Here is a 27,609-nt window from a genome sequence, read left to right on the forward strand (position 1 = left end):
GCTCTGAACTTTGCATGTTGGAAAGTATTTATATGAACTATTTTCAGAATTTTGGAAATGTCATCAGGTACCTTGACTACATTATGTACATCTGACATCTAAATAGATTTATGGCATATTAGTTATATTCCTTATTTTATATATAAAATATTGATAGGAAAAAATATACATCCAATGTATGATTTGTGTCATTTTTCCCCTTTGTTATTATTTAATTCGTAGTTTTCAATAAGCATTATTTTCTATTTATTCTTTCCGCATTTTCTAAGAATGCACAGATTTGTAATCAACTGTCCGGAAATCAATACTCGCCGTTTCACTACATCGCATGCGTAAAAGGGTATCGCGCCGGGTTACGAACCATAACAAGATGTCGGCGGTCAGCTCAGCACGTCCTAAAAAAATCGATGTAGGTTTAATGCCTTTGACTTTTGGATTGTTTTTGACACTGTTATCCTCGATTTACTTCCTTGTTTCTTTATATAACAGTCGATCATTGTTCAATATTTCATGTTATTCTTACAGCCACTGTCCAAAAAGATCCCTGAGAATCCCAAGTACAAACATGTCAAACCGACAGTGGACACAGGTGAGTTTGACAAGTTATATTTCATACGCGCTCATGACAATGCTTGAATATGGAACCTGAATAGAGATTGGTCTTATTACTCAGTTTAATATTTGCGTTCATTACTGGATTATATTCAACCGATACCACGTTGGTCCACGTGAAACTTACACTAAACAGTGTAGATTGTTATCTTCAGAGAATCATAATCGCACCCTTTCTCTAAATGAAATCAGTATTCTTCGTACAGGAATGCAGCATGATACTGTGATCTCTCCTTTAATAAAAATGTTATCGAAACAGACAAGAGTTTGACAAGTTATATTTCATACGCTGTCATGACAATGCTTGAATATGGAACCTGAATAGAGATTGGTGTTATTACTCAGTTTAATATTTGCGTTCATTACTGGATTATATTCAACCGATACCACGTTGGTCCACGTGAAACTTACACTAAACAGTGTAGATTGTTATCTTCAGAGAATCATAATCGCACCCTTTCTCTAAATGAAATCAGTATTCTTCGTACAGGAATGCAGCATGATACTGTGATCTCTCCTTTAATAAAAATGTTATCGAAACAGACAAAAATGTTTAATGTTACCTTTCGATATGTGTGTTTTTATCTTTGTAAGTAGAAAAATTATTGGATAAGGTTTAGTGACAGCAGAGATGGGTGGTGAAACTACACAAATATCATCATGTTCACAAACTTTAGTATGCTTATTATTGTGAAGCTCCTGGCTTTTTACATTTTGAAGAAAAAGGCAAGATGTGCCATATGCTTGATAACTTTGCACCAGTTTTTGTTAGTATTCAGAGTCGTTCAGCTGCCATATTTAGCGGTCTTGCTAATTTATCATGGAGTTATCATGAGTCTTTGTTATTCACGAAGCTCTCCTAAGTAAATGCCATTTTCAGTTGCTGAAATATATGAAAAATACTATGTTTCATTAAATATGGCCCTGATGCCTGATTTCCAATTGTTAAAGCAAAACGAGAATAATATCTGAGTTGCTATAAATCAAAATGAATAAATTACAAATCCTTGATGTATGTCCACATTTTAGACAATAGATTTAGGTAAGCTGAAGTATTCTCAGCTTAAAAATGTGTTCCCTCTTGATGGTATCAATGTGACAGAAAAAGCCTTGTCACACATTTTAGAAATTTGTTATGAGCACTAAAACAACCTAAAGGAGCATGGTTATATATACAAATCTGGGCATACATGTTCTAATCACTGTATATGATAGATGAACAAATACATACAACCAAATTTTAGAAGATGATTATCAGCACTTAGCTAACCTTAGATGATGTTTGTATTTCACACTTGATAAACTATATCTTATATTATCTTCTCACTTTCCTAAATGTGGCCCAGTATGCAGCCTTCTCCACTCAGACAAATAAAGTAGGGCCACGTTTGTGGGGAACTAAAATTAAAATGTTTTCAAATTCAAAATATGTTTCTTAATTTGCTGCAAGGCTGAAAGTAAAAAATATTGAGATGTTTGATTATGAAATCATGTTCCCCATTATGAATTTGCATATCAGGTGGTGAATTAATATTTGGAGTATTTTAGCCAAACTCTATCATGCAGCGTTGCTAACACCACTTTTTGCAAATAGGGAAACAATGGTGATGCGGGTCTGAGATGTTTATCACTGTGAAACCTCCAGGCACAAGTACTGTGTTGGCATACCTAGCAACATAAACAGGGGGAACTGGGATTTGAACCCATGATCATAAATTTCTAGTATGCCAAGGGCATACAAGTCTGCACTGTGAACCGTGGTGTCATAGATGAGTGACCTCCCTTTTCCTATAAGAACCACCAACACTATGTTTTTGTTGATAATTGTTGTGTCTATTTTGGGTGTTGTTAAACTGTATTTCAGAACACAATAAGTGGTAGAATATTGTTTCAAAGAGGAAGTTGAGTGTTGACAGCCATGTTTGTATTTGCAGGGTCCAGTGTTTCACGATACCTGGCAAGAATCGAGGAAATGAAGAGAGGTGGGTCTTTGAAATTGCAGCAAACAGTAGTCATTTCACTAGGTCCTTGTCGGGAGGAGCACTACACATTTCACCCCAACTGGGTGCTCCTTTACATTAAAACTCACATTCGAGTCACAACATTCAGATCATTTCCAAAATACATTCCACACTGTTAAGCTATGTGCAGTTTTATCTGGTCATACCTAATGGTTACAGAGGGGCACACACTGGTGATGGACTGTGAAAGTTATGGTGTCATGTGACCTCTGTCCAAGGACACTTCACATATTAAGCACTTTCCATGTTCTGTAATCTTCCAGATCGCAAGTCTATATGGTCCTTTCTGAAAATTGTGCCATATTTTGAGTTCATGAATATTCACGAATAAGACAGAATTTAATTAATTCTGTCTGTGACTTTGTGGTAGAAATGTGTAGGAGGTAAAGGTTGATGCTGATCATTGTAAGCAGGGGTGGAAATAACTTTAAAAATTGCTAGTGTACTCCGGATGCACATGTAAAATCACTGGCCCTGATAATTTTTCCACTATACCGTCCGTTTTCTTGTTGAATGTTTACAATAAACAACATAGTTAACATTGGAAAGTCAACTGGACACCGGTACAGTGTGATATACAAATTTGCTTGCCCGGCAGAAAAAAAACACTGGACTCGGACGTCGGGCAATGGGTTATTTCCACCCCTGGTAAAGAACAAAAAGACATAGGCATATCTACTGAGGCCTTCAAAGAGTTTGTGTTTCACATGACTTGGGTCCCACATTAACCATTTACATATTGCTCTACTTCAGCGCCATGTGTAAAGGCTATTTGTGTTATCTGCCACTATGATACTGATGGATTATTTCCAGGGTGATGGTTTTTGACTCGCCAATATTCCATGTCAGATCAAGTAGAGGACAACTAGGTTAAGGAGCAGACAGTGTAAGAATCTTTTTCTTTTTTTCATGTTTGGATGGCAACGCATTACATATCATTATTGATTCTGTGTGAAAAGAATTGTAATTCACATCATGTCTGTCACAATACAGGGTGTCACCAGCGCTTAGTGGGTAATGCATGGCATGTTGGGTGTCATAATATTATACTAGGGTGTCATGATACTACAGAGGGTGTCATGATTATAAAATGTATGTCATATTATATTTTGTCCTAATCTTACTAGTATTTCAGAATACTACCTAATGTGTCATTATACTATGGATTAGGGATTAGTCCAAATTTCCTACCCGGGTACCCGACCCCCTATTACCCCACCCGACCCGGGTACCCATTATAGGCTGGTTGGTTTTATGGTTTTAGGGTGACGTGGGCCAATAAGAGGCATATTTGCGCCCAACACATTGACTTGATTTAATAAAACATCAGAGTTATTTCAATGAAAAAGGAATCGTTTAGTTAACATAAAAGAACTGACAACATTATTAATATTCATTTGGATAGACGTATACATATGTCGAATACCCTCTGCTTCGTGTTACGGAATTATAACTTTAAGTAATCACTTCCATTTCTGAAACATGAAATACTTATTAATTAAAAAAGCAGTAGGTTAAGATGACAGAGCGTTAAAATGATTTAAAATCACCGAACTAAATATGTGTAAGCCACTTGACAGCCTGTCTAGATTACAAGATATTTTCCAGATGACGAGACAATATCTAAAACTGCCCGTTGCACGGACCCGTACATGATATTAGGGCCCAAAACTGTTTCTAAAGAAAATATTTCATCAACCTCAAGTACAGCAATCTGAGATTGTGTCTTATGTTGGGTACCCGTTATAACACTAATTGCAAGTTATTCCCCTTCAATAAAATCAGTTATGGCTGAAATTAAGAGTGACGTCTGGAAATATTTTGAATACTCGCATCAAGCACAAAGACAAAATGCACTTTATGCACAGTGCAGCTAAATCAGAAAGGAGGGAGTACGTGATCGATGTGGAAACATCTGAACAACAAACATCCCTCCGTGACAAACCAGGAGCTACAAGCAAATGCCGTTCCAATCTACAGGCAAAATACAATTAAGGTACAAATAAAATGTGTATACCATTAAACTAACAAGTAAACAATGTAAACATAAAGTTTTCAAGGTAAATACCTCTCTCCCTCTCCCGTGGACTCATAGTCCAATCTCAATAGTCAGACAGACAGACTGCTTATTTACGTCTCACCATATGTACATTAAAATAAATAATAATGCATATAAAGATATACAGTAAATATTATAAATAGAGTTTTGAGAGACAGTTGATAATGAAATATCACAGAGCAAGATATTGGAAGCATATGAGTAGATAAAATGACAATTGAACTTAAAAAAATATATACAAAAATATTAACATGAAATGTTAAACTTATTTATATAAAGTTTGGTGGCGTCTTAAAAGGGTTTTAAAGCAGTTTTTGGCGTTTATAAGATCTTCAGGGCTTAAAAGGAGTGATGACTTTTCAGGTTCCAATAAGATATTAAGAGGGTAAAACATGGCATGAAACACTTTGCTGATGTTAAAAGGTCTTCTCTTAAATCGTCGTAAAGTGGACATTTCAATAAAATGCTGTTCCAATTAACTCGATTTGGGCAGTGAAAAACATCTTCTATCTGTAAGTTCGATTCCTTCATAACAGCCGGTTTCTATACACGGAGGCTCTGTACCCGTACTGAACAAAGGGAGGGCACGTCTGTGAGACTTTGAGGTGTTAAAACACAGGCCTCTGTTATATCGAATATTGATTTATGGATTCTGTAGCACAGGCCCTCGAGTCTATGCAAGGATTAAATTTTTTTTATAAATATATAAAAAATTGACATGACGCCCTACTCGAAATGCATCACAATACAACACATCATGTATTGTACTGTGAAGCATTTCGAGTCGGGGGTCATCTCAAAAACAATATTTTTTTAGTCTAGGACATTTAGGGCCTGTGTTCTGTAGTGCCAGAGTTTGTTTTTCTCCGATCCAGTTTTGCGTTATCCGGGTGTGATGAATTTTCCCTTGTTTTTATAAACGCTTGTAACGATAGTTCTTCACAGTCTCTTACAGTGATGATGTTGTTTAAAAGAGCTTCTTTGGTGATTCCCAATGTGTTCATTCGCCGGTAAAAAGCTAAGTGCCAAGGCTTGTGTCTGTTCCGTGTTTGATTACTTTCCCAATTAAAAATATAGGGCTCTATACGCTCTTGGTCCATATTGATCATTCTCCTCCAGTAACGAATCCAGCATATATCTTGTCATACACTTAGTTGCAGGGTTCCATCCCATGTCACCAATAACTTCTTCATTAGCCTCGACTTCAATAGCCTTGACCTAGGTAAAATCTCATAGTACAGTTTTGCATTGCGTTGATTGATGAATAGTCCTCTGTTCCATAGATTAAGTTATAACTGGCCAAAGTAATGCATCGTACAGTTTGGTAAATGTTTTGAAACCAAGTTGCATTATTGGTAACAATAGGTCTACCTTTGCGGTTTGTTCAGACTCTATTTGAGGCGAAGTCTGCGTTCTTGAGTCTTTTACATGTAAACAATAAACTACTTGGCGTACTTGCAACCTATGTTACACGTGACATGCTCAGTTGTTGACAGTTGATACCTTGTGCTAGTTTAGTTCACAATCTCAATCATAAGACAGCAATCTCATTGTAAATAAATAATTATAAACACATTCAATTAAGTCTTAATTTATTAGTCACGTGATCAAAGCGGGTCCGGGTAACGTGACGGGTACCCGGGTCCAACTCATTACCCACCCGTCCCAGCCCTTCTATGGATGTCATAATATGACACAGGGTGTCATGATAATACAAAAGATGTGATAACACTAACAGGGGTGTACTACAGAGGATATCTTAATACTACAGGTGTTCACATTTTACTGAGGTATCATGAGTCTACAGAGGTGTCATGTCTCTACACAGGGTTTTATGATTACATCAGGAGTGTATTACATATTACAGAGGGTGTCAATATACAGCAAGGTGTGTCACACAACAGAAAGTGTCATGATTGTACCAGAAGTGTCATGATACTTGTGGCATGACAACAAGAGGTGTCATACTTTAGATGGTCACATGGTGCTCCAGATGGTGTCAGTACTCATGATACTGATGAGGGTGTCATGACTATACGCAGCAGTGACACCAGTACACAAAAGATTCAAAGTCCTTTTACGAACACTTCAGTGACTTTGTCCACAGGTAGAAAAGCTGGGTTTTGTGTTCAAAACTGAAAATCCACATCCAGACGTCCATGACTAATATATTTTTGACATTTTGACCCCAAAAATAGTTTGAATGCTTGTGTCCAACTCTGCAATGATGCTACTGGGGATGTAGATGAGTAAGTATGGTTTTATGCTCCTTCTGGCAATATTACAGCAAATATCATGTTGGGGACACCACTGATAGACTTTACACATTGTACCCATGTGGGGAATCGAACCAGGGTCTTCAGTGTGTCAACCCAAGGTTTTATCCACTAGGCTACCCATCCCCAGAATGAAATGACAATGCTCATGATACTGGAAGAGCTATGTAAAGGAAGAAAATACATTAAGGTGTGTTCCATTAGGCCTATTGAAATTTCTAATGAACAGACCACTGTAAATGTCTAATGCAGAAAATTTAAAAAGACCAAACGACCCAGTCTGAGAACAATAGGTGCAGCTTTCAGGGATGGCTTGTCTAGATACACAGATATTGAAGTCACTTGGTTAGTCATTGTTGGCCTACTTCATGGGATAGGTGGAAACGACTGACTGATGTGCTACTTTCAGCATGCTCTTTACTTGTCACTAGAGTGCTATATGTCCATTTGGATATCGTCACCGTCCATCATTGTTTATTTTGAACATACTCGTATAAAACATACTTTCAATATACACGATGTCATCACAATACAGACACAAATTAAATCACGAAGTACACAATGCCATTTTAGAAAGTTGTCAAATGTACCATATGTTATATTTGGGATTACACTTTCTTAGTAAAGTACAGATTCTAGTATGATGTCTTTCAGTGGCATTTAGAAGTTGATGTCCAAGATATTTTTATGGATTAAACTTCTTTTTTATTTCTCTCCACGGATTAAATTCTTTTCAGGTGAACTGGCAGTTCTCTCACGCACCTAACTGCCAGTTCACCTGATGAAGGGACCTGGAATGGTCTCGAAACGTCGTGAGAGAAATTAAAAAGAAGTTTAATCCATAAAAATATCTTGGACAGATTCTAGTACTTTTGTTGGGTTGAGTCCCATCCAGGATTCGAACCCACACCCTCAAATTCAGGCACCTAATCGCCAGCGCACAAAGTCAGACCGCTCAGCCACCGCGGCTTCCACAAAAATGGAAGTCAGACAACTGGTAGTCTAGACTGCAGACTTTGTGTACCCCTCTGATAAGTGTTAATTAAGAAAGTGTATTCCTAAATATAACATATGTTACATTTGACCACTTTCTAAAATGGCATTTTGTATTTCATAGCTTTCGGCCGTGGGAGCCGTGCCAATTAACACTTTTCAGAGGGGTACACAAAGTCTGCAGTCTAGACTACCAGTTCCATTTTTGTGGAAGCCGTGGTGGCTGAGTGTCTAGACGTCTGACTTTGTGTGCTGGCGATTAGGTGCCTGACTCTGAGGGTGTGGGTTCGAATCCCGGATGGGACTCAACCCAAAAAAAGTACTAGAATCTGTACTTTACTAAGAAAGTGTAATTGCAAATATAACGTATGTTACACAAATTAAATCCTTTTAGAAGACTGAAGGAACCCATGGGGATCAAAGCCATTTGTCAATCCATGACGATTACAAATAATCCGTACACATTCAGTGAAAACCAAACACTGTTGGTTCGCTTTCCAAATCTAGGCGTTCACTGCATCATTGTGCCCGGTATGGTGCGCCAGGCTTTTCAGATCACTTTGACTTCCTCGGATGATAAAAGAGACATCATGTGGCGGTGTGTGGTCCTGTGTGTAGAGCTCAGGTCACGAATCAGTTGAAGTTAAGCAACGTCGAGCTCAGAAAGTCCTTGAATGGGTGACCGTGTTTGGCAGCTTGACTCCTGAGAGTTTCTAGGATTTCAGTCCTGCCCCACTATGAAGCACATGTGAAACATGTGGTCTCACCGTAGGCAAGTGAGTTTGTTCACCATTGATCTGTTCACCCAGCAGAAAATGGGTAGTTGGTTTGGTTAAGTCATGTGACTATAACCTTCTAGCGCCTAACAGGCATCTTGGGTTATCCGGGTAACAATAATCAGATTCTGATTACAGCGTCCAGTGAGCAACTAGTCAGATGGATACTAGGCGCTATATAAATGAATTAATATTATTATTATATGTCAGCCATGTACTGTAAATGATTGTTTATGACAGACACAAGAAACATTGTTTTAAATATGTCACATTTATTTGTGTGAACCATATATTTGACATGAACATTAATTTTGAACTACATTGTGAACAGTGATGATACCTTTATGGTCCACTAGTGCTTTGAATAAGATTAAGGCACATGGTGGTTTCAGTAGTGAAGTTGTGAGCTGTTGATATTCATATCAACATGAATGCAACAAGAATACATCATGAATTCCATCACAACTGCATAGGCCGATGCCCGTGATTGTCTGGTGCTACTCCATTGTCTCATGCAGACCTGACTATTTGTAAATGTGCTCGTAAAATATACACAGATTCCTGAAATGTATTCAGCAACTTTAGGGGGAGTTACATTAGAATTGGCCCTAGGTAATCTATGCTGGTTAGAAGACCGGTGGGTGACTAAATACATGGTCAGGCATGGCATGGGGTATCGTTCATAATATCCATCACTGGTTTATCTAATCTGGTCTATCTTCAGAAAAAAAAAAGGAATTATATTAACAGAAATGTATTTGATCCTAAAGTGTTTATCACTAACACCTATGCCTTCATGATCTGATTTTCATTTTCTTCTGATCTGTAGTGACCGTATTGAGGGAGCTGGGTCTGATGTTTAGTATGGAAGTAGATTGTATAACTGCAGACCAAGCTTTTGTTCCCAGCATGCTGGAATGTTACTTAATAGTGACGAAGTTTGTGATCCTACATCAGTAGTCAGCAGCAATACTGGAGCAAATTGATGTTGCCAGAAATTGTGCCTTTTAGCATAGATAAGGATTGGTTTAAATGTGTCTTCCGTCAAGCTGTAGCAGACATGAGAAATAAAGGTTACAAGTCATTCTGAGTATTTTGACTAAAGCACACATAAAATCTGCCTGGTTACTCTTGAATTAGACTGTTGTTGATGTAATTCATCCTCTACACTTATGTTTCCTGTAGTACAGTGGTGAAGTAGAGGATGCTGGGGGAGTTATGTCCCTTTCCTGTTCTTGGCCATGTTTATGATTAGTCTCAGCATATCTATGGGGAATCACTTTCCACACATGAGGATGAGATGATGTTGATGGATTGTTGTTCAAAACAGCATCACAACCAACTCAAGGAATGTCTGCACATGTTGGAGTACACAAGTACACATGGTACTATTGTCATCAAAAAACATTACAGACTATTTGTTCATGGCGACGTCATTTCAACTGATGCCATACTCTATTATGGTTATCTGGGTCAAGTTGATTGACTAAATTGTGGTCTGTGAATTGGGCATACAAACTTTCTACCACTTCAGAAAGTGAGTGAGTGATTTGGGTTTTACTCCCCTTTTTGCAATATTCCAGCAATATTCCAGCAATATCACATCAATGGGATTCATCAAGGAAACCCGGAAGAAGCTTTAGCACAACTACCTGGGACTGTTCCACGCCCTTCACAAGTTGTCATAACAATCACTTGTAATATCATACATGGGGTAGAATCTTTTTTGGAACTACCCGGTAACATCCTTAAGGGTCCCTGGTAAGAATATCTCTCTACCACTGTGTTGTCTTTGATGCTGTGACTTGGCTGATATGGTGTCCTTGTACCTCCACCATCTGGGATATTGGTCATTATATCAGTTTCTGGTTACCCCAGCCCAGATTGTTGTGTCAAGTGGGCTATGGTCAGCTGAACTTACTAGACTGAAGAGAAGTTTACTTGACTCACCCTTCGGACTAGTGGCTAATTTCACAAACTGGTGTATGTTTAGAACCATGATATAAGTTGTGGAGGCTGATTGTGTGTGATCATATCCCGTCAACATTGGACACTGCTCTGTATATTTGTTAATGGTTTTGATGGTCCAGATTCAATTATTTACAGGACACTATGGAAGTAATATTGCTGACTGTAGCTAGAAACAACAAACAAATATAAACTCCAGTTCATTTGTTTCCATAGGAACACTGTTCAATAATTAATTGTAATCAATATATATTTATCTGGTGAATCAAGTATTCAACATGCTGAAAGTAATCTACCATGATTCATATCATTCTTGTTTAGAATTCTATTCTTTATTAAATGATCTTGTAAGTAGTCATTCAAAACAAATTCAGTTTTTTTCACTATTACAAAGCTACTTACACAATACAACACTATACCATTGCCTGCCATTCAGGAAATAAATGCAATTGTTTTCTCCAAACCATTGTTCAAGCCTCCGATATACAGATGTTACCAACGCAAGGCTTATCACTTATGTGCTTATTTAGATAAGCCGAGTTCAAGGTGCAGTCAGCCTGAATCAATTGTGGATCTGAAGCAATGTAAAAAACATAAACTGTATACTTTTTGTCGAGCACTTTCTCTGTAACTCCTTGACGTGGTATTATGTGTAAATCTCTAGGGTATAAGTACCTGTGTTAATGCAAGCGTGTATCCAGTTGGGGCTACAGCTATCAGTGAAATAAATAGGTATAGGATTAAGCTGGCAGTTGAACCTGATACACTTGTATTGTAGTGCGTCTCCACCTTAGTGATTGCTGATCTGCTTGCTGACTGAAGACTTCTTGGTTCCGAGGATTGTGTTTGAATAGAATGTGGATTAATCAAGATATGTTTTTGGTGTGATGAAGCAAGATGCCCAAGAAAAGTGTTCCACCTTTCCATAACTTCAGTCCATGTTACTCGCCCCGTCCAGCGCCACCAAGACCTAAGTTGTTTAAGGAAAACCGTCTAGAGTTGTGGGATATCATTAATGCTGGAAAACGAGGTATTGCTTTATGTCAGTTTTTATTCATTTGTCAATGTTTCATATATTTCAAATTCAGGACTGTAATTGAGTGTAATTATGTACTGCTCAAAAGAAGTCAAAGATCACCCATATTACTATAGTTTATCTAACACGTGATGATCCAGATTAAAATTTATCTTCAGTAACCCATGCTTGTCGTAAGGGGCAACTAACGGGATCGGGTGGTCAGGCTCGCTGACTTGGTTAACACATGTCGTCGGTTCCCAATTACGTAGATCAATGCTCATGCTGCTGATCACTGGATTGTCTGGTCCATACTCGATTATTTACAGACCGTCGCCATATAGCAGGAATATTGCTGAGTGCGGCGTAAAACTACAAATAAACCAACCAACTATAGAACTATATCCTGTCCAGATATCCTTTATCTTCTTTGACAGATTGATCAACACGAAAGTGTTGGGTTAAAAAAACCATTATGAATATCTTTACATCAAGAACATCTTCAAACTTCACTGTACATGATGGTTGCCGCTGAGTTGAGATTTACATGAATGGATTTTATTTTAAAAGAAGACAAATTCTCAAGTTTCTTCAATCTAATAGTGTAGTGTTTCAGTAATATACAGTCACTATTTTTCAGAATTGGATTACCACCATGATTTTCATCATATACTATAGTCTATTCAGTAATAGCTTGTCACTATCATTCAGTAATATGCTGTCATTATCATCAAATAATATATTGTCACTATCATTCACTAATCGATTGTCACTGTCATTCTTATCACCAATAATTTCAACATGCTGTCACAGGTGATTATTTAACCTTGACAAGCGGGAATCTATTACAGTACGTGTAAACCATTACACAGGACTGCATATTTAGGGATACTCTACCCCTAGACCAGACATGTTATATTCCTCTCAGATCATGCAATGTTGGCCCTTCATGCAGGGTATCACTTGTGAAGTCACAACCCACACCAGGGATCTAGGACGGCGCCGTTCTTGTGTGAGTTGTCATTTGGGGCAGGTTCTGTTTTATCCTATTATGTTGGACAGTACCTAATAAACTGGTTTATATAGCACTATTAGCAGTGACATTGCAGGACATGAATGTCCATTTAATTTCTATGTAAACATTGGAATGGGGGGCAATTTTTAAATATATTGTTTACACAGAAATATGCCCCAAATGAATTATTTGTTGGCTGTGGTGAACAATATGAATATGGAAAACACCCTGTTGTCAATAATGTGATGTTAGATCTTATATTAAAGGGGCAGCGGGGGTAGCCTAGTGGTTAAAGCGTTGGCTCGTCACGCCGAAGACCCGGGTTCGAATTCCCAAATGGGTACAATGTGTGAAGCCCATTTCTGGTGTCCCCCACCGTGATGATGCTGGCATATTGCTAATAGCGGCGTAAAAACAAACTCAGTCAGTCAGTCTTAAATTGAACATGAATACATTGGTTAGAGGTGTTCAGTAAATAGTCAGCTGGGGAGTACAATAGACTGTTCTCAAAACAAATTGTACCCCCTTCCTATATTAGTTATAAATCAGTTGGTTTGATGAAAACTGTCAGTTCATGGTTAATCTGTCAATGTCCAAGATATGAAATGAACTGTTCTGAGAGCCATCAATGTCCACACCAACTTATATCAACAGGTTAACAGCTTTGTGGTAGACAGTGCTAGACACTGATCAAGTTATGTGATAAATGTGGGAATATATTATTTTTACCATAATTGTCTTTAGACGTATTAGACAACTGTAATTATATTGGGACATTTGAACTCCACCCTGAATGTGTACAGCCTTACATTGAACATATAGTCATGAATAAGAGATTGATAGACTGACAGAAGTAAAATGTAAGTACAAATGTAATATCCAGAAGGTTCCCAGAGCAACTGTATATTAGTTCCAGGCTAGGGCCAAGGCAATCTAGATTTGAGCAATCGTTTTATACTTGAGCTGGACACTGGATATTTTAGTGAATCTGTAGGATCAAAAAGACTGATTATCATGATTATAGTCAAGCTTGAAAAGATGAGTTTAAAGAGCTGATAATAATCATACACTGACAAGACTTGGCTGTTGTCTATTGAGGTTTGAAGCAGGATGCTGTAGACAGGAATGTGGTGTGTCACGGTCTCCTGCATTATTGACAGTTTGGCCAGATCTGTTGTCAAGTTGTCCGTGGAGATACACATGTATTATTTATCAGGCTTTTAACAAACGTCACGACTACATGTGATCTGGTGTTTACATACAGCCTGGCAAGATCATCCATTAACACATCTAATAACCATTAATATCTGCAGCCAGTTATCACAGCTTCATAGTGTTCATCCACACTTGTGGATTAGGGGAAAAGGACATTTGGGTTTCACTGCCACTATATTCCACATATAATGTCCAAATAATTTGACCTATGACTGTTTGGTACTAGCATATTATTTGACCTCAAGACACCATGTGCAAGAGTCTCCCCATCCAACCAATGTACATGGGCAGCAGTTAACATCCATGTCCAATGTTAAATCTCATCAAACTATACCAAGGCTATATGGAAATGACTAAATATATCAATTACAAGATTAACATAGACTTATCACAAACCAAGGAGTGACACCTTCATGGACCAAAAACTGGCAAGACCATATGAATCAGAAGTTTAATGTGGAGTATCATATTCATGTTGTATCTCACTTTCTACATGTAGGAAACAATCCACCTACTCATCTGTTATGTTGATTATGTAAATGTTATATTCAAGTGAGCAACCTCCTTTACAAGATATTTAAGGTCCTAACCTAAACTGATGGTGCTTAAAAGGTTAACTTACTTCCATGTTTCTATTTTTAACGTTACGATAATCATGGTAATCACCTAAATGCTGCTGGATTGTTTTATTTGGGCCATAACCAAATCTGACAGACTAAGTATTAGGATCCCATAAATAGGAATATGGGGTCAACCAGTGTGAACCAAATTTAAATATACATCGATATTGTTTCTCTTTAACCCAGTGCCTATTATTCCCAACAAGTCTTAATATATATTTCTTGATGCCAACAAAACATTTGGAGTATATGGTAATTAAGGCCATTCACTCAAATGTTGTATTCATAATCTTGTACAAGGTTTCTTAAGTTACTATCGTGAGTAGAAATATTTTTAAACAGTTAGTAAAGACATTATATGACAAAGAATTTATATTCCCTCTAGTGATTCTGAATAATAAATTTCCATATGAGGACTGGAAAAAAGTGTATTGTCGTGATTGTACTGTATATCTGGCTCAATGTTCACATAATGCATTTTCAATATGGAACACTTCTGACTGCTAATTTTTAGATCACACATGACTTCAAGCAGGTCCATGCTACTTGAGGGAGCCATGTGATTATTCAAATGTATGCAGCGAGACCATAAGTACAAATTATGAATTCAACACAGACATTTGATAACCTATCACTTGCCTTTCAATTTCTACCACAACGTCCAATGTCAGTTACGTGAATATATGTCACAGGTTGAGATCATTGATAGCTTTCAATATCAGTCAATCTAGAAGGATTATGGATTCCATTCTGTGTCAGTGCTGACTCGGACTTCTTTTGGAATACGGAGAGGTCAACCAATGAAGGGTGTTGTAGTATATCGGTAGAGGGAGTTGTTAATGTGAATGTCTCCGCTGATCCGTGACGCTGGGTTGTGAAAGTGACATGTTACGAGTATTCCCTTAGAATGGTTGTCAGGGGGTAGAGTAATCACTTTGTAAATCTTTATGATAACTACTTGTCAATTACAGACATTTACAAGAGGCCCTGTTTAGGTTTAACTTTATCCTGTACTGATATAGCATCAAGAGTAATGAAAAGAAAGTTGTTGTTTTTTAGTGTAAAAGTAGATCTACATAAGATAAAGGTATCCATGCTTTTGAGATAACTATCAACACTGGAAGTATTTGATATAAAAGTCGAAAACGTTTCACAACCTTTATTGTGCCTCATGATGAAATTGAATGGTAATGGGATATATGTAAATTTTGTGTGTACATGGACACCACAGTGAAATTGCTTGTGTCACCAGAAGATGGCAGGATTTTGTCCCTCTTTGACTTTGTGAACTAGATTGAAATACTTTGAATGTGTGAATATTGAAGCAAAATGATTCGGAGACGCTTTAATTTTGAGTTTTCTGAAGAAAGGCAACATTTCACTGTGGTAATTTTGCGAATGAGTGGAAAACCTGTTCATTTAGGTAAGTGGTTCTTTTTCAAAATCATTAGGGTTTCATGTTTTACTCTATATTGCTGAATTAATGTTTAGCAGAGGTACAGTTATATTTTCTTTCACACACTATGTGGCTTGTTTTCACATACTTATATTCTTCCTTCTTTCAGATTACAAATTCAAGAAGGATGAGATCTTCAAACGGATGAAAATCTCGACCCTGATACAACTGGTGAGTTTCCCATGTATAACTCTACCTGGAATTAAAGGGGAACTAACGCCCCTTTTTGTACCTGCCAGCCATAATTAGGTCACCCATTGGTGCCAGATTTCAAGTTGCTGTCAGAATCTTTACAAAATGTTCAACATCGTAACTAAATGACCATTTGTATTTATAGTTCTGTAGTCTAATGTGTGCTTCAAAACATCATTGTTACATTTCCATGTGGTATTAATACTCAGTACTTCTTGTCACCTTGACTTGTAACCCTGACTGGCTTTTAGTGGATAAAACAAGGAATCAGATTCAGTATACTGTGTGTGTGTGAGGTATTCATGTTAAACAGTGGCGTGACATCTGTCCCGGATAACTTGGTAGAACCTGTATTGGTCTGGACTAGTAAGAACAAAGACAGCTCCACTCACTCAGTCAAAACCTATTTGACCTCACTGTTCGAGAATCGAATCTTTCATTCATGAATACAATTTACAGTGACATTGTTGACATTAGGCCTTCGAGTAACTGCGATACTGCAGACAACATTTTAACTATTTGAGGGGGGTAAGGTGGTTTACACACTCTTGTTTGATTCATCACCTGATGTTGCTGGTATATTGCTAAAACTGGCATAAAACAATACTATTTGAGTCAATTTTGCTGGAATTGCTAGTTAAACCCTGCCCAGTGCCCCTTTAAAACCTTGTTATAAATTGATTAAATCATGAGCAATGAAAAAATAATATGATAATCCAGTAACAAAAGAGACTATAGAATTGTGGTTTTTTTAAAATACCCCAGATTACACACGCACGCATGCACACACACAAAATCCTTGTTGGCACAGGGGCGGATACAGATTTTTGAGAAAGGTGGGTGCACAGGTAATCTTCACCTGTTTTCATGAGAGTTTCAATGGTCATTTAATAAACTTTCAGGACAAAAGGGGGAAGTGTGCACCCCTCTCTGGATCCGCCTATGTGGCCAATTTGTTTTAAACACTGCTGTAATACATGTTGTTAATGGTGTGAAAATGCACTGTTTGTTTTCAGATTGTACAAATAGCAAAACTTGAAACTGCCGAAACCAGCAGGTCTTTCGGTAAGTATGGGGTATAGCATATGCCCAGTGGTTAAGTAAAGCTCCACGTAAGAATCATGCAAAATCAATAATACTGGATAAGTCGAAAATCACGAATCTAGAGAATGACAAAATTTCAAGTGAATATGAAATTTTGGACTTATCCACCTCTGCATGATTCTTAGGTGGAATGCTGCTTAAATCATATTCTTGAAATTGAAGTTCACCATTCTGAGACTGTACACACAACATATGCATGTTATACTGCAAGCGGGATTAATTCTTTGTAAAACTTTTGCTCATTGATTCTGATTTTGCAAAATGCTCATATTTCCCAGATGAGACCTCAATGACATTGCATCAAAATGCCAATTTTCCAATATCTAAATCTCATTGAAGTTGCCATTAAACAGTGTGTTTATTGTCATAGATGGCGACCTTGGAGACGGTGATCGTCCAAGTACGGCTGACCAGGAGGTACAGAAGATCTGTGATGGTGAGGAATCGCCTCCCACTTCATCTAGAGAAGGAGCAGAGACCAGCAGATCTACCTTACAACAGTGAGTGCTAGTTATCTCCCTTGGTATACTGGTTTACCTTACAACAGTGAGTGCTAGTTATCTCCCTTGGTATATCCATGTCTACCTTACAACAGTGAGTGCTAGTTATCTCCCTTGGTATATCCATGTCTACCTTACAACCGTGAGTGCTAGTTATCTCCCTTGGTATACTGGTCTACCTTACAACAGTGAGTGCTAGTTATCTCCCTTGGTATACTGGTCTACCTTACAGCAGAAAACGGTAGTTATCTCCCTTGGTATATCCATGTCTAACAGAAAGCACTAGTTAGTTGGTGATGTCACTACTTCTTGATCATCTTGTGCAAACAAGCAGTGTCCACACTTGAAAAGGAACTCAGTTTATAACACCAAATCTTACGCTTAAATTTCTTTGTTTCTTGTGATTTGTGTCATTGTTCCAGTGGGAGCAGTGAGCTTTCTGTGACAATAATTTCATCACTGCTTACAAAGAACACAAGTGATTTGCTCAGTTGTTTACATACTTTTTTGTTTTTCAGTGTGATACGAGGAGTAGGGGAGATTGATATGGACAAACCCCCACCCCCACCCCAAAAACTGTTTGTAGATGACATGTGTCCGTATTTGTTGCTGGATATCAGAGATGAAGATGCCTATCATCAGTGTCACATCATTTCAGGTAAATAGTCTCCCTCTTCCTTACAGGTAAACAGTTGCATACTTCATACATTTAAACAATCTCCAACATGTTTTTGGTAAACAGTTGAGGTAAACAGTCTCACATCATTACAAGAGAACAATCCTTCACATCGTAAACAGTTGAGGTAAACAGTCTCACATCATTACAAGAGAACAATCTTTCACATCGTAAACAGTTGAGGTAAACAGTCTCACATCATTACAAGAGAACAATCTTTCACATCGTAAACAGTTGAGGTAAACAGTCTCACATCATTACAAGAGAACAATCCTTCACGTCGTAAACAGTTGAGGTAAACAGTCTCCCGTCATTACAAGAGAACAATCCTTCACATCGTAAACAGTTTCATACATCATACAGATCATTATAGTTACGTACATCATTACAGGTAAACAGCTTCTCACATTTCATATCATTGCTAACTTTCTATAAGGAAACTTCAGATGTGTTAAATTTATGATTTGTCAATATGCTTTTGTGCTAAACTTGTGCTATTCATGTAGAAAAATTACCATGACTCTTTAGGGAAAGGGAGATAAGCAAAAGATCATGAGTCAGGATAAGTATAAAATATCAATTTTACTTGAAAATCTACATGTTTGTAAGATCATTGACATATAAAAGCAAATACTTACACTTGCAATAAAACCTGTTACTAATTCAGTCAACTAATAATGGAGAGAGGTAATATTTAACATCATATCGACAATATCAATATTGCACCCAATTTTGTTTCAATAATGAGGAGGGGTGGTGGGTTAACCTAATGGTTAAAGCGTTGGCTCGTCATGCCGAAGGCCCGTGTTTGATTCCCCACATGGGTACAATGTGTGAAGCCCATTTCTGGTGTCCCCCGCTGTGATGTTGCTGGAATATTGCTAAAAGCGGCGTAAAGCCAAACTCAGTCAGTCAGTCAGTCAGTCAGTAATGAGGAGGCAGTGGAGCCTAATAAAGCAGAATTACGTCAATAATGAAACCTTTGATTATTTTTTTTGCATACATGACACATTTGTTTATTTTTATTTTTCTCTTTGCAGCAAAGAGTTTTCCTCGTGCAAGGTTATCACGATCGGTGAACTACGAAAATAATGATCTTCTATCATATGTATCCTTTTCTAATGTTCACATCTCGAAACTTCCTCTTTGGCATCAGTTGATGTGATGTCATTATTGTAACCTCTGTAGTTATTCGGGGACAGAATGCTGTGCTGGCTTTAAGTGGCAACTGCTAGTCATGCTTGGTGACGTGGTTGATTGTACGTCATTGTACCCAAATACAAATACAGAATTGCTGATTATGTCAGTCACTGGATTGTCTGATTATGTACTGGCTGCAGTCATATAGATGGAATATTGCTGATTTTGCATTCCAACAACCAATATTATTGCAGCTCACTCTTGCTTCTACAAGATCGCCTATATCCAGTTTTAACTATCCTTGGTGTTGTGTTCCAGTTACCATGGTTAGTTGAAGTAGGATGATGATGCTGATAAAAACATCTGTCATTGTCATTCTTCATTGTATTTTCAGTGTAAAATCACCCTGTAGGATTCATATATTGTACCAGGTTTTACTGTTCATATGTTCACTGATAACAAAGTCAAGTCATTTTGGCTTTGTAGGATCTTATATATTTCTTAAATGCAGTTTTGTAAAAATTATAGATGTCACTGACATACAAAGAAATACATTTGTTTTTCTATTACATGGCAACATTCATGCTTAATTGTTATCACAAAAAAGGAAACAGATATAAAATGTGTGTGATTGTGCAAGGAGACTAAAGGGGAGGTAACTATGCTTGTTCTAGACTGTTACATTCTAGTGCTGATTCTTTATACAGATGGGAAGGAGTTACGTATGAAAATATTAACTGAATGCAAAATGTGGTACATGATTTCTTTAACGTGCCTCTCAGCGAAACCAGACAGGGAAGATCATTATATTATATGATGAAGATGAAAGGATTGCCCACGACGCAGCGACGACGCTTGTACAGAGGGGCTATGACAACCTCTTCTTGTTGTCTGGAGGTGAGGCATTTGTTCAGTAACAACGAAGTCAGCAGTTGAGAAATTATATTTATGATATTAAATCATAGACAATAGTTCAAAATAAGGGATTTATGAAATTGTCAATACTGTACAAGATTGTGAACACGGCTGCAAACCATCACCCTTCTATACATTCATGCTTTACGTTATGTAGTGCTGATGAAATATCTTGTCCATCCAATCACCCAGTGAAATGAGGCCATATGTATCTCTGAAGCCTAATCAACTCGTCTCCTTGCATGAGACTGCCCCTGTGGTCTATTGTGGTTCCATCTCCAGCCATGTCATACTTGAAGGAATGTACTTGTTGTTGCCTTGCCTGGCATTGGGAGTTGAGGGATAAAACAGTGTTCATATCCTAAAAGTGATCATGAAAGTCTGTTTTAGACCTCATGAAATAGTATTTTACAACCTCACATAGAGTTATTTAACAACCTTTTATTTATTGTAGTATTTTGTGATGGTCTTTTAAAAGTCACTCATATATTTGTGTATTATTTTGTGGGGCGGTGGGGTAGCCTAATGGTTAAAGCGTTGGCTCGTCACGCCGAAGACCCGGGTTCGAATCCCCACATGGGCACAATGTGTGAAGCCCATTTCTGGTGTCCCCCACTGTGATGTTGCTGGAATATTGCTAAAAGCGGCGTAAAACCAAACTCAGTCAGTCAGTCAGTGTATTATTTTGTATAAATGCTTAACCCAGGGAAACACATGTTGTATGTATCATGAAGTTTTGGAAATCATGTCAACCGTTTCTGCCAGCACCCCTCTCACTGTATGCAAACCACAGCTCTATTCGTTGGTTAACAATAGCGATCAATGAAGTACTGTGGAACATGTACAAGTATTGATGAAGGTGAATTTTTAGGTCTCTTTTTTCTGATTTATGTTATGATTGTTCTTTACAAATTTCAGGGCTCAAGGTTGCTTACAAGAATTACCCTGAGGGGCTGATCACAGGGACGCTGCCAATGTCAGTAACAGAAAAGAAACCAAAGAAGATAGAGCCAGCAGATCAGAAACACTTTTGTAGTGATGATATCGACAGATTGTCAATATACTTGGATACTGCCCTCAAGGACCAAAGTGTAGGAAGTGAGTATAACCTCTTTAACACCCTTCTATGGAATACAGGAGATGTGTCCAGTTCCCCACCCTTGTGTAGGGCATTATATTGTATATCCCATGACCACCATATTGCAGGTGACTCCATAAGATCTTGTCACCTTCATCAGAGACACTAAGGAATTTTGCCTAAGGACATACTTAAAATATAGGAAATTTGCTGACCTGAGTAACAATAATTGGGTTGGGGACATAATATTCTGAGGAGAAAGATATGCTTTGATACTTTATGCTTTTGTCATCCAGTCTGTAAGTTGCTATTTCCCTTTTGTACCATAGGGATGGGGTAGCCTAATGGTTAAAGTGTTTGCTTATCAAGCCAAAGACTAAGGTTCGATTCCCCACATAGATACAATGTGTGAAGCCCATTTCTGGTGTCACCCGTTGTGATATTGCTAAAATCAGTGTAAAATGCAATCGCTCACTTACTTCTGTACCATTCCTACTTAGGAACTATCCATGTCTAGCTGTTTTACACAAGTCACTAGAACCTTTTCTTTATCATGTCTGTAGAGAGTTTGCCAAAATGTCAATCAATCAATCCAGGTGAAATGTTCAAAGTTTAAACTTGTGATGTGGGTGTATAACTGTAGTGCATGTAATAAACAGATTATAGACAATTCTTGACAAATTGGAGGTTAAGGTGACATGTTTTATGCAGTTCATTTCCTATAGTTCTTAACAACTGTGAAATATTTGTATCAGTGTTAGTCCATCATATTTATTTTCCATTTATCTGAGTGCTACATCTGTTAACAATTCTTTGTTTCCATCCTGTCCAGGGAAAGGTTAGTGGTGATGCATACCAATATAACTGTACTGTTTACAGCTGCATGCAGATCATATGTCTTGTATTTACTACTGCTTGACTTCGGAGCATACACAGTGTAGTCAGTACTAATTCTTATATATTTGCATGACTATATTCACTGCTGTATGATGACAAGTGGTGAGTTATTGCTCATTACAGCCTTTATCCCCAAAGCCTGACATACTGGTCAGCTGACTTTGTGTGTTGGTGATTATGTGCCTGGATCTCAGGGTGTGGGTTAGAATCCCGGATAGGGATCAACCCAACAAAAGTACTAGAATCTGTACTTTACTGAGAAGGTGTAATCCCAAATATAACATGTTACACTAATAAGGCCAGTTGAAAACATATCCTTTTTCTCATGATTATTTTCAACAGAAAGTATTTCATATTGTTTGGGTTTTCTTCAATTAGTTACAAATCCTCTAGAATTAGGTTTTTGTTTATGTACCATTTGACAAGTTTTGGCCACTGCCTGAAGCTCCAAGTATGTATGTAAGTTTGGACCCAGCTAATCAGACAACAATGAATGACAGTGTATGCATAGGGTGGGTATCTTTGTGAAATTTGAGTTGAAAAAGTGAATTATTTCATACTTCTGAAAGCAACATAAAAAGTGCTGCATTTTAGTGAAGGCCATGTATTTAGAAACCAAGGATGTGTTTTACAAGCTCGATGTCACTTCAGCAGTTGTTCAGTATGCTGGACACAGACACACAAAGATGGAATGAAACCAACATGGTGGTCTCATCTCATTGTTAATCTATGTAATACTTCTGATATTTGAAGGAAGCAAATTAACCTTAAACGTGTTCTGGACATATATTTGGTGAGGTAATATTCATGAGCATATCCATCACTGCATGAGAATACAACCTGGCCAGATGCTGTAGATCCTCTCAACCTGCATCTTGCCTTTTAGGGCATGTGGTTTAGACAGTGGTTTAATGAGCCTCGATTTACTGTGCAGAATTACGTCCCTTGGACACACCTGGGCCCCATTTCACAAAGTGATCATAGCGCTAAGGTCATCGTAACTCCCATACTTTAACATAGAGTTACGACAGTCGAGGTGCTACAATTGCTTTGTGAAATGGGACCCTGGAACCTATGTTAGTGGCTGTGAATCCCGGCTTGCTCAGATTATGTTTTGGTCAGTCAGCAACGTTCTTGTGAGTTTCACCAAAATGGTAAACATCAGAGACTTGCATCAACTTTGCATTTCTTCCCAGATTTATCTGACCTAACGTGACTTGATTACTGTTCCAAGCAGTGTCAATCCCATCTCACATACTCAGCATGCCTTTGTCATGATACTAACACTGTGATCTGTCAGCTTGTTAACTTCCCATTCAAGGATTTGATGGGGACATTACTGTGACCATCAAGTAGAAGGATATATTCATAGAGGACCATGCATGTTGTAGAGATTCGTCAAGGCATCGTATAAGGCTTTTTCAACCATTTTTTAACCTCATGTGTTCATTTTGGATTGTTATGAGTCCAAAACAAGTGTTAACTGAATGAAACACTTTTTTACCTATCATAAGTAGCATTGAAACATAACTTGTATATGAGTGGGGATACAGGTCATGTGTCTTTAAATGTCAATTTTTTGGTTGAAATATCATCTGATGTTTTAATGGTTGCCAACTAGCCATTTCCTATTTTGGCATATTCAAGGCTTAAGTCATCCTATGATCAACTATAGTCAAACACGGCTGTGTTTAAATTGGATGTGTTGATCTTACGGGTTTTTTCTAGTATAAGTTTGATCTAATATTTAATAGTTTAATACATTGCTGATCTGAATTCACCATGAGCTATTCACCATCTTTCATGACAGGCTGGAGTAGTATTTTTAGAACAGGAAATCTACTGTTCTAAATAATTCATTCATGTTTAGTTAACATGTAAACAAGACATATGAGACATATTTATCTTTCCTGTAATTGATGTAACTGTGGATGCCATCATCAAGGTTTTCGTCTGTCTTTCAGGTCGGCTCTCCCGCGCCAGTACGACTGCACGGACGATCTCCCAGCAATCCACAAAGTCCAACCTCACATCTCGCTCCAACTTGGACCATAGACCAACCTTCAAACCATAATAAGGTATTGGTTGCCATAGTATACTTTGTGGTAAGGGGATGTGTTTGGGCCTCATGGTTATGGTGCTGGCCTGTCTTAAGGAAGACCCAGGTTCGATTCCTCACATGGGTAATTTATGTGTGAAGCTCATTTCTGATGTCCCTGAATACAGTGTGACTGGAATATTGCAAAAAGCACATGCACACCATATGCACTTAACAATGGATCATGCTAAGGTTTATGAAAGTGTGCAATACTCATCTTCACTGTGCAGAGATGCAGCCCTTGGTCAGTGCCAGTAACTTGATTGTGGGTTTGAATTTGTGTCCACCCCTATTAGTATTCATCTGACCTTTTAAGGTAGGGGGTATATAGTCATAGCAAGGAAATCTGTCCATCCATCTGTGTGAGGACATTTTTGTTCAAACAATATCTTGAAAACTATTGGTTGGATTGTTTTCAAATTTGGGGACCACCTCTTTTGTCTGAAAGAGAGGTGCCATGTAAATTTTGATTGTAAACTTTTTCAAGAATTACAGTAATTTAGAAATTTGAACTTAGAAAAGTCTGTTCAACCATTAACTTTCAAATGTCCCCCAGTTTGTCTTGGACAGGAACAGCCCTGAGATATTTGTTTTCGTAACTGGTTCAGCTTTAATTAAGGTCGGATTGTTTCCAATGGCCTGGAACTAGATTCTAGGTTTAGACTTTGAAATCATAGGATTGAGGCCTATCTGTCATGGTTAGCATTGGTAACTGGCAGGCTGATAGACATCAAAATTATCCTTTGCTATCTGGTGCAAGCCAGTCTCCTTTAGTGTTGACCATTAACAGAACATGCTTGGAACTATACATTACCTTGTTGTCTTTCCAGGAATCTCTCTTTAAGGAATTGCATTAAATCCGTCCAATGACATTCAGTCTCACTCTCGTCAGCTCAAAGGTCAAGGAGAAGTCAGTAGTGAGCAACATTGACTTGTTGCCCATCTCTCTGCTCACTCAGGTCTGAGATGCCCTGGGAATCAAGGAGACTGGTCTGATTGTACCCTGTGTGGTACATGGCCTGGTTGCCATGACAGTCAATTGTATAGTAATTATATTGAGAATGTTTAAGCAGAATGTGTCAGTTCAAGCCTGAATATTAAACGGTCATGTACTTAAACAAATTTAATTAAACTCAATTTAATTGTTTATTGATGGGAATCCCATAACAACTTGTTTATATTTTGACACAACAGACATGATTGTATTTTGTTGTAATGGTATGTAACTTAGTAGAACTTCGGGTGCCATAGTTATCTCCCCTTGTTAATGAGGTACAGTCACATCTATCACTCAGTGTCTTGTTGAGCATTGGAGAGCAGTGCATAAGTGAGTTAGTGTCATCAAATGTATATCATTCTGTCACAACAACATCTATGTTGTTTGTCAATTACCCATTTCAGCAAAGAACAAATGGATGCCGTCAATGTTATTATCAAAAACAGAATGACATTCACATTGACCTTTTTAGGCATTATGTTTCTACAGCCTCTTCTTTCTGCTCTCTGATAAAAGCTTGTCATATATCTCTCATTTCTAAGGTGATTGTATTCTGTCCAAAATAACATTGCTGTGAGATTGATAGTCATACTGAACCTAGTCCGGCCATGTTAATTTGTCCTGGATGTAGCACATTAACCAGACATAGTACAACAAATGTACGACCTCAGTATAAGTGGAATAATATTGTTTGTAGATTAAACTCAACTTCTTTTCTTACCTGATAAGGGTAAATCAAAATATCCCATTGAATGAAAGTTGGACATATTTTGTTTTTCATAGATAATGATTTGAAAATGCCACTTAAAGATAATTATTTCAATTTCTTCAAGTTACTGAGTTTAGCATGAGGATGATTGGGTATACGGCTTGTTTGATGGCTTGTGATGATTTCTGTGCTAATCTAACACATTACAGGTGAATGTATTAATGGTTGGTTGTCAGTATGTGAATGCATGAGTGAATGTTTATTTATTGAATATTGTTTAATAGACATGTAATTCTAATTGATTTTATGTGTTCTCAGATTGAGCATTTACCAATATTTAGTCAGTCTAGTTCTGAATAATTTAGATATAGTTTCAAGTCTATGTTTATGTATAGACTCTGATTCTGGTATTGTTTATTTCAGATAACAAATATTGTTAATGAACATTTCTGAAGGTGTTTGTATCATTTGTTTGGTATTGTGACATTAGAAAACATCTTCGTGTAAAAGTAAAAAGAAAATATTTTCCTTTTGTAATCACGGTCCAGGGTGAATAGAATGCAGCTGGAAGTGTGATAAATTAACCCCTTATTTAACTTTTAGCATATTTCTTAACTTTTACTTCTGTGTGAAATTTATCAAGTGTATCTTCAAAGGGTTTTCAATGGGATTTAGGTTTTATGCTTTTGTTAGAAGTGGTAGCTTCAATACATATGTTGTGTCACAGCTGTAAGTATGTTCGTATGGAATAAGATTCTGTATATAATTTAACACCTTGAAGTAAATCCCTCATTCACATTTATCGATAGGTTATCTTGGGGTAAGTTCCCATGTGAGGGCAAGTTTGTCTGTATCCTTTCCCTTGCCATTATTGGAACCATTGCTCTGCCTAAACCATGGGTAATTAGTGGATCCTCACCCTTATCTTCCAAAGAAGAAGACATGTAAAATTCACCTCTGTATATATGACAATGCCGTACATAACAGGAAAATTAACTGAAATGGTGAATCATAATGACATAGAATAACCATCCATGTACCTAAAGGCATGCATTATCATAATGGAGGACTGTATGTGGAATATGGGTTATTGTCAATGATTATGAAACACTCTCTACTTAATCAAACCAGAAATACCTTGGTGTTAAAGCAAATCACAGACTTAGGCTTTAGAAAAGATACAGAAGGCATCTTGTTTTATAACCGAAAGATATATCAATATAATGGAGATCAAGAAAGTTTATGATCAGTTGAAGATGTGTTTTGGATCAGTATAA

The 27,609-nt window shown here is 37.5% G+C and overlaps 1 protein-coding gene across 3 annotated transcripts; it reads left to right on the forward strand.

Annotated features, from left to right (window-relative positions):
- Positions 1-304: 304 nt before the first annotated feature.
- Positions 305-25,961, forward strand: LOC124258701 (centrosomal protein of 41 kDa-like). Of its 3 annotated transcripts, XM_046692772.1 has the most exons (13): positions 305-409; positions 526-589; positions 2,547-2,594; positions 16,136-16,197; positions 17,235-17,283; positions 17,693-17,822; positions 18,341-18,480; positions 19,539-19,606; positions 20,421-20,535; positions 21,472-21,651; positions 22,464-22,469; positions 24,493-24,606; positions 25,457-25,961. In XM_046692772.1, exons 1-12 carry the CDS (start codon positions 329-331, stop codon positions 24,600-24,602), a joined length of 1,053 nt encoding a protein of 350 aa, XP_046548728.1. In that variant the 5' UTR covers positions 305-328; the 3' UTR covers positions 24,603-24,606; positions 25,457-25,961. The 3 variants fall into 3 exon arrangements, with proteins under 3 accessions (XP_046548728.1, XP_046548729.1, XP_046548730.1); XM_046692773.1 differs by lacking the exon at positions 22,464-22,469; XM_046692774.1 differs by lacking the exons at positions 305-409; positions 526-589; positions 2,547-2,594 and adding an exon at positions 11,452-11,735.
- The last annotated feature ends 1,648 nt before the right edge of the window (positions 25,962-27,609 follow it).

This window comes from Haliotis rubra, unplaced genomic scaffold (assembly GCF_003918875.1).
Source record: "Haliotis rubra isolate DU_JTF1 unplaced genomic scaffold, ASM391887v1 Scf7, whole genome shotgun sequence".
NCBI lineage: Eukaryota > Metazoa > Mollusca > Gastropoda > Lepetellida > Haliotidae > Haliotis > Haliotis rubra.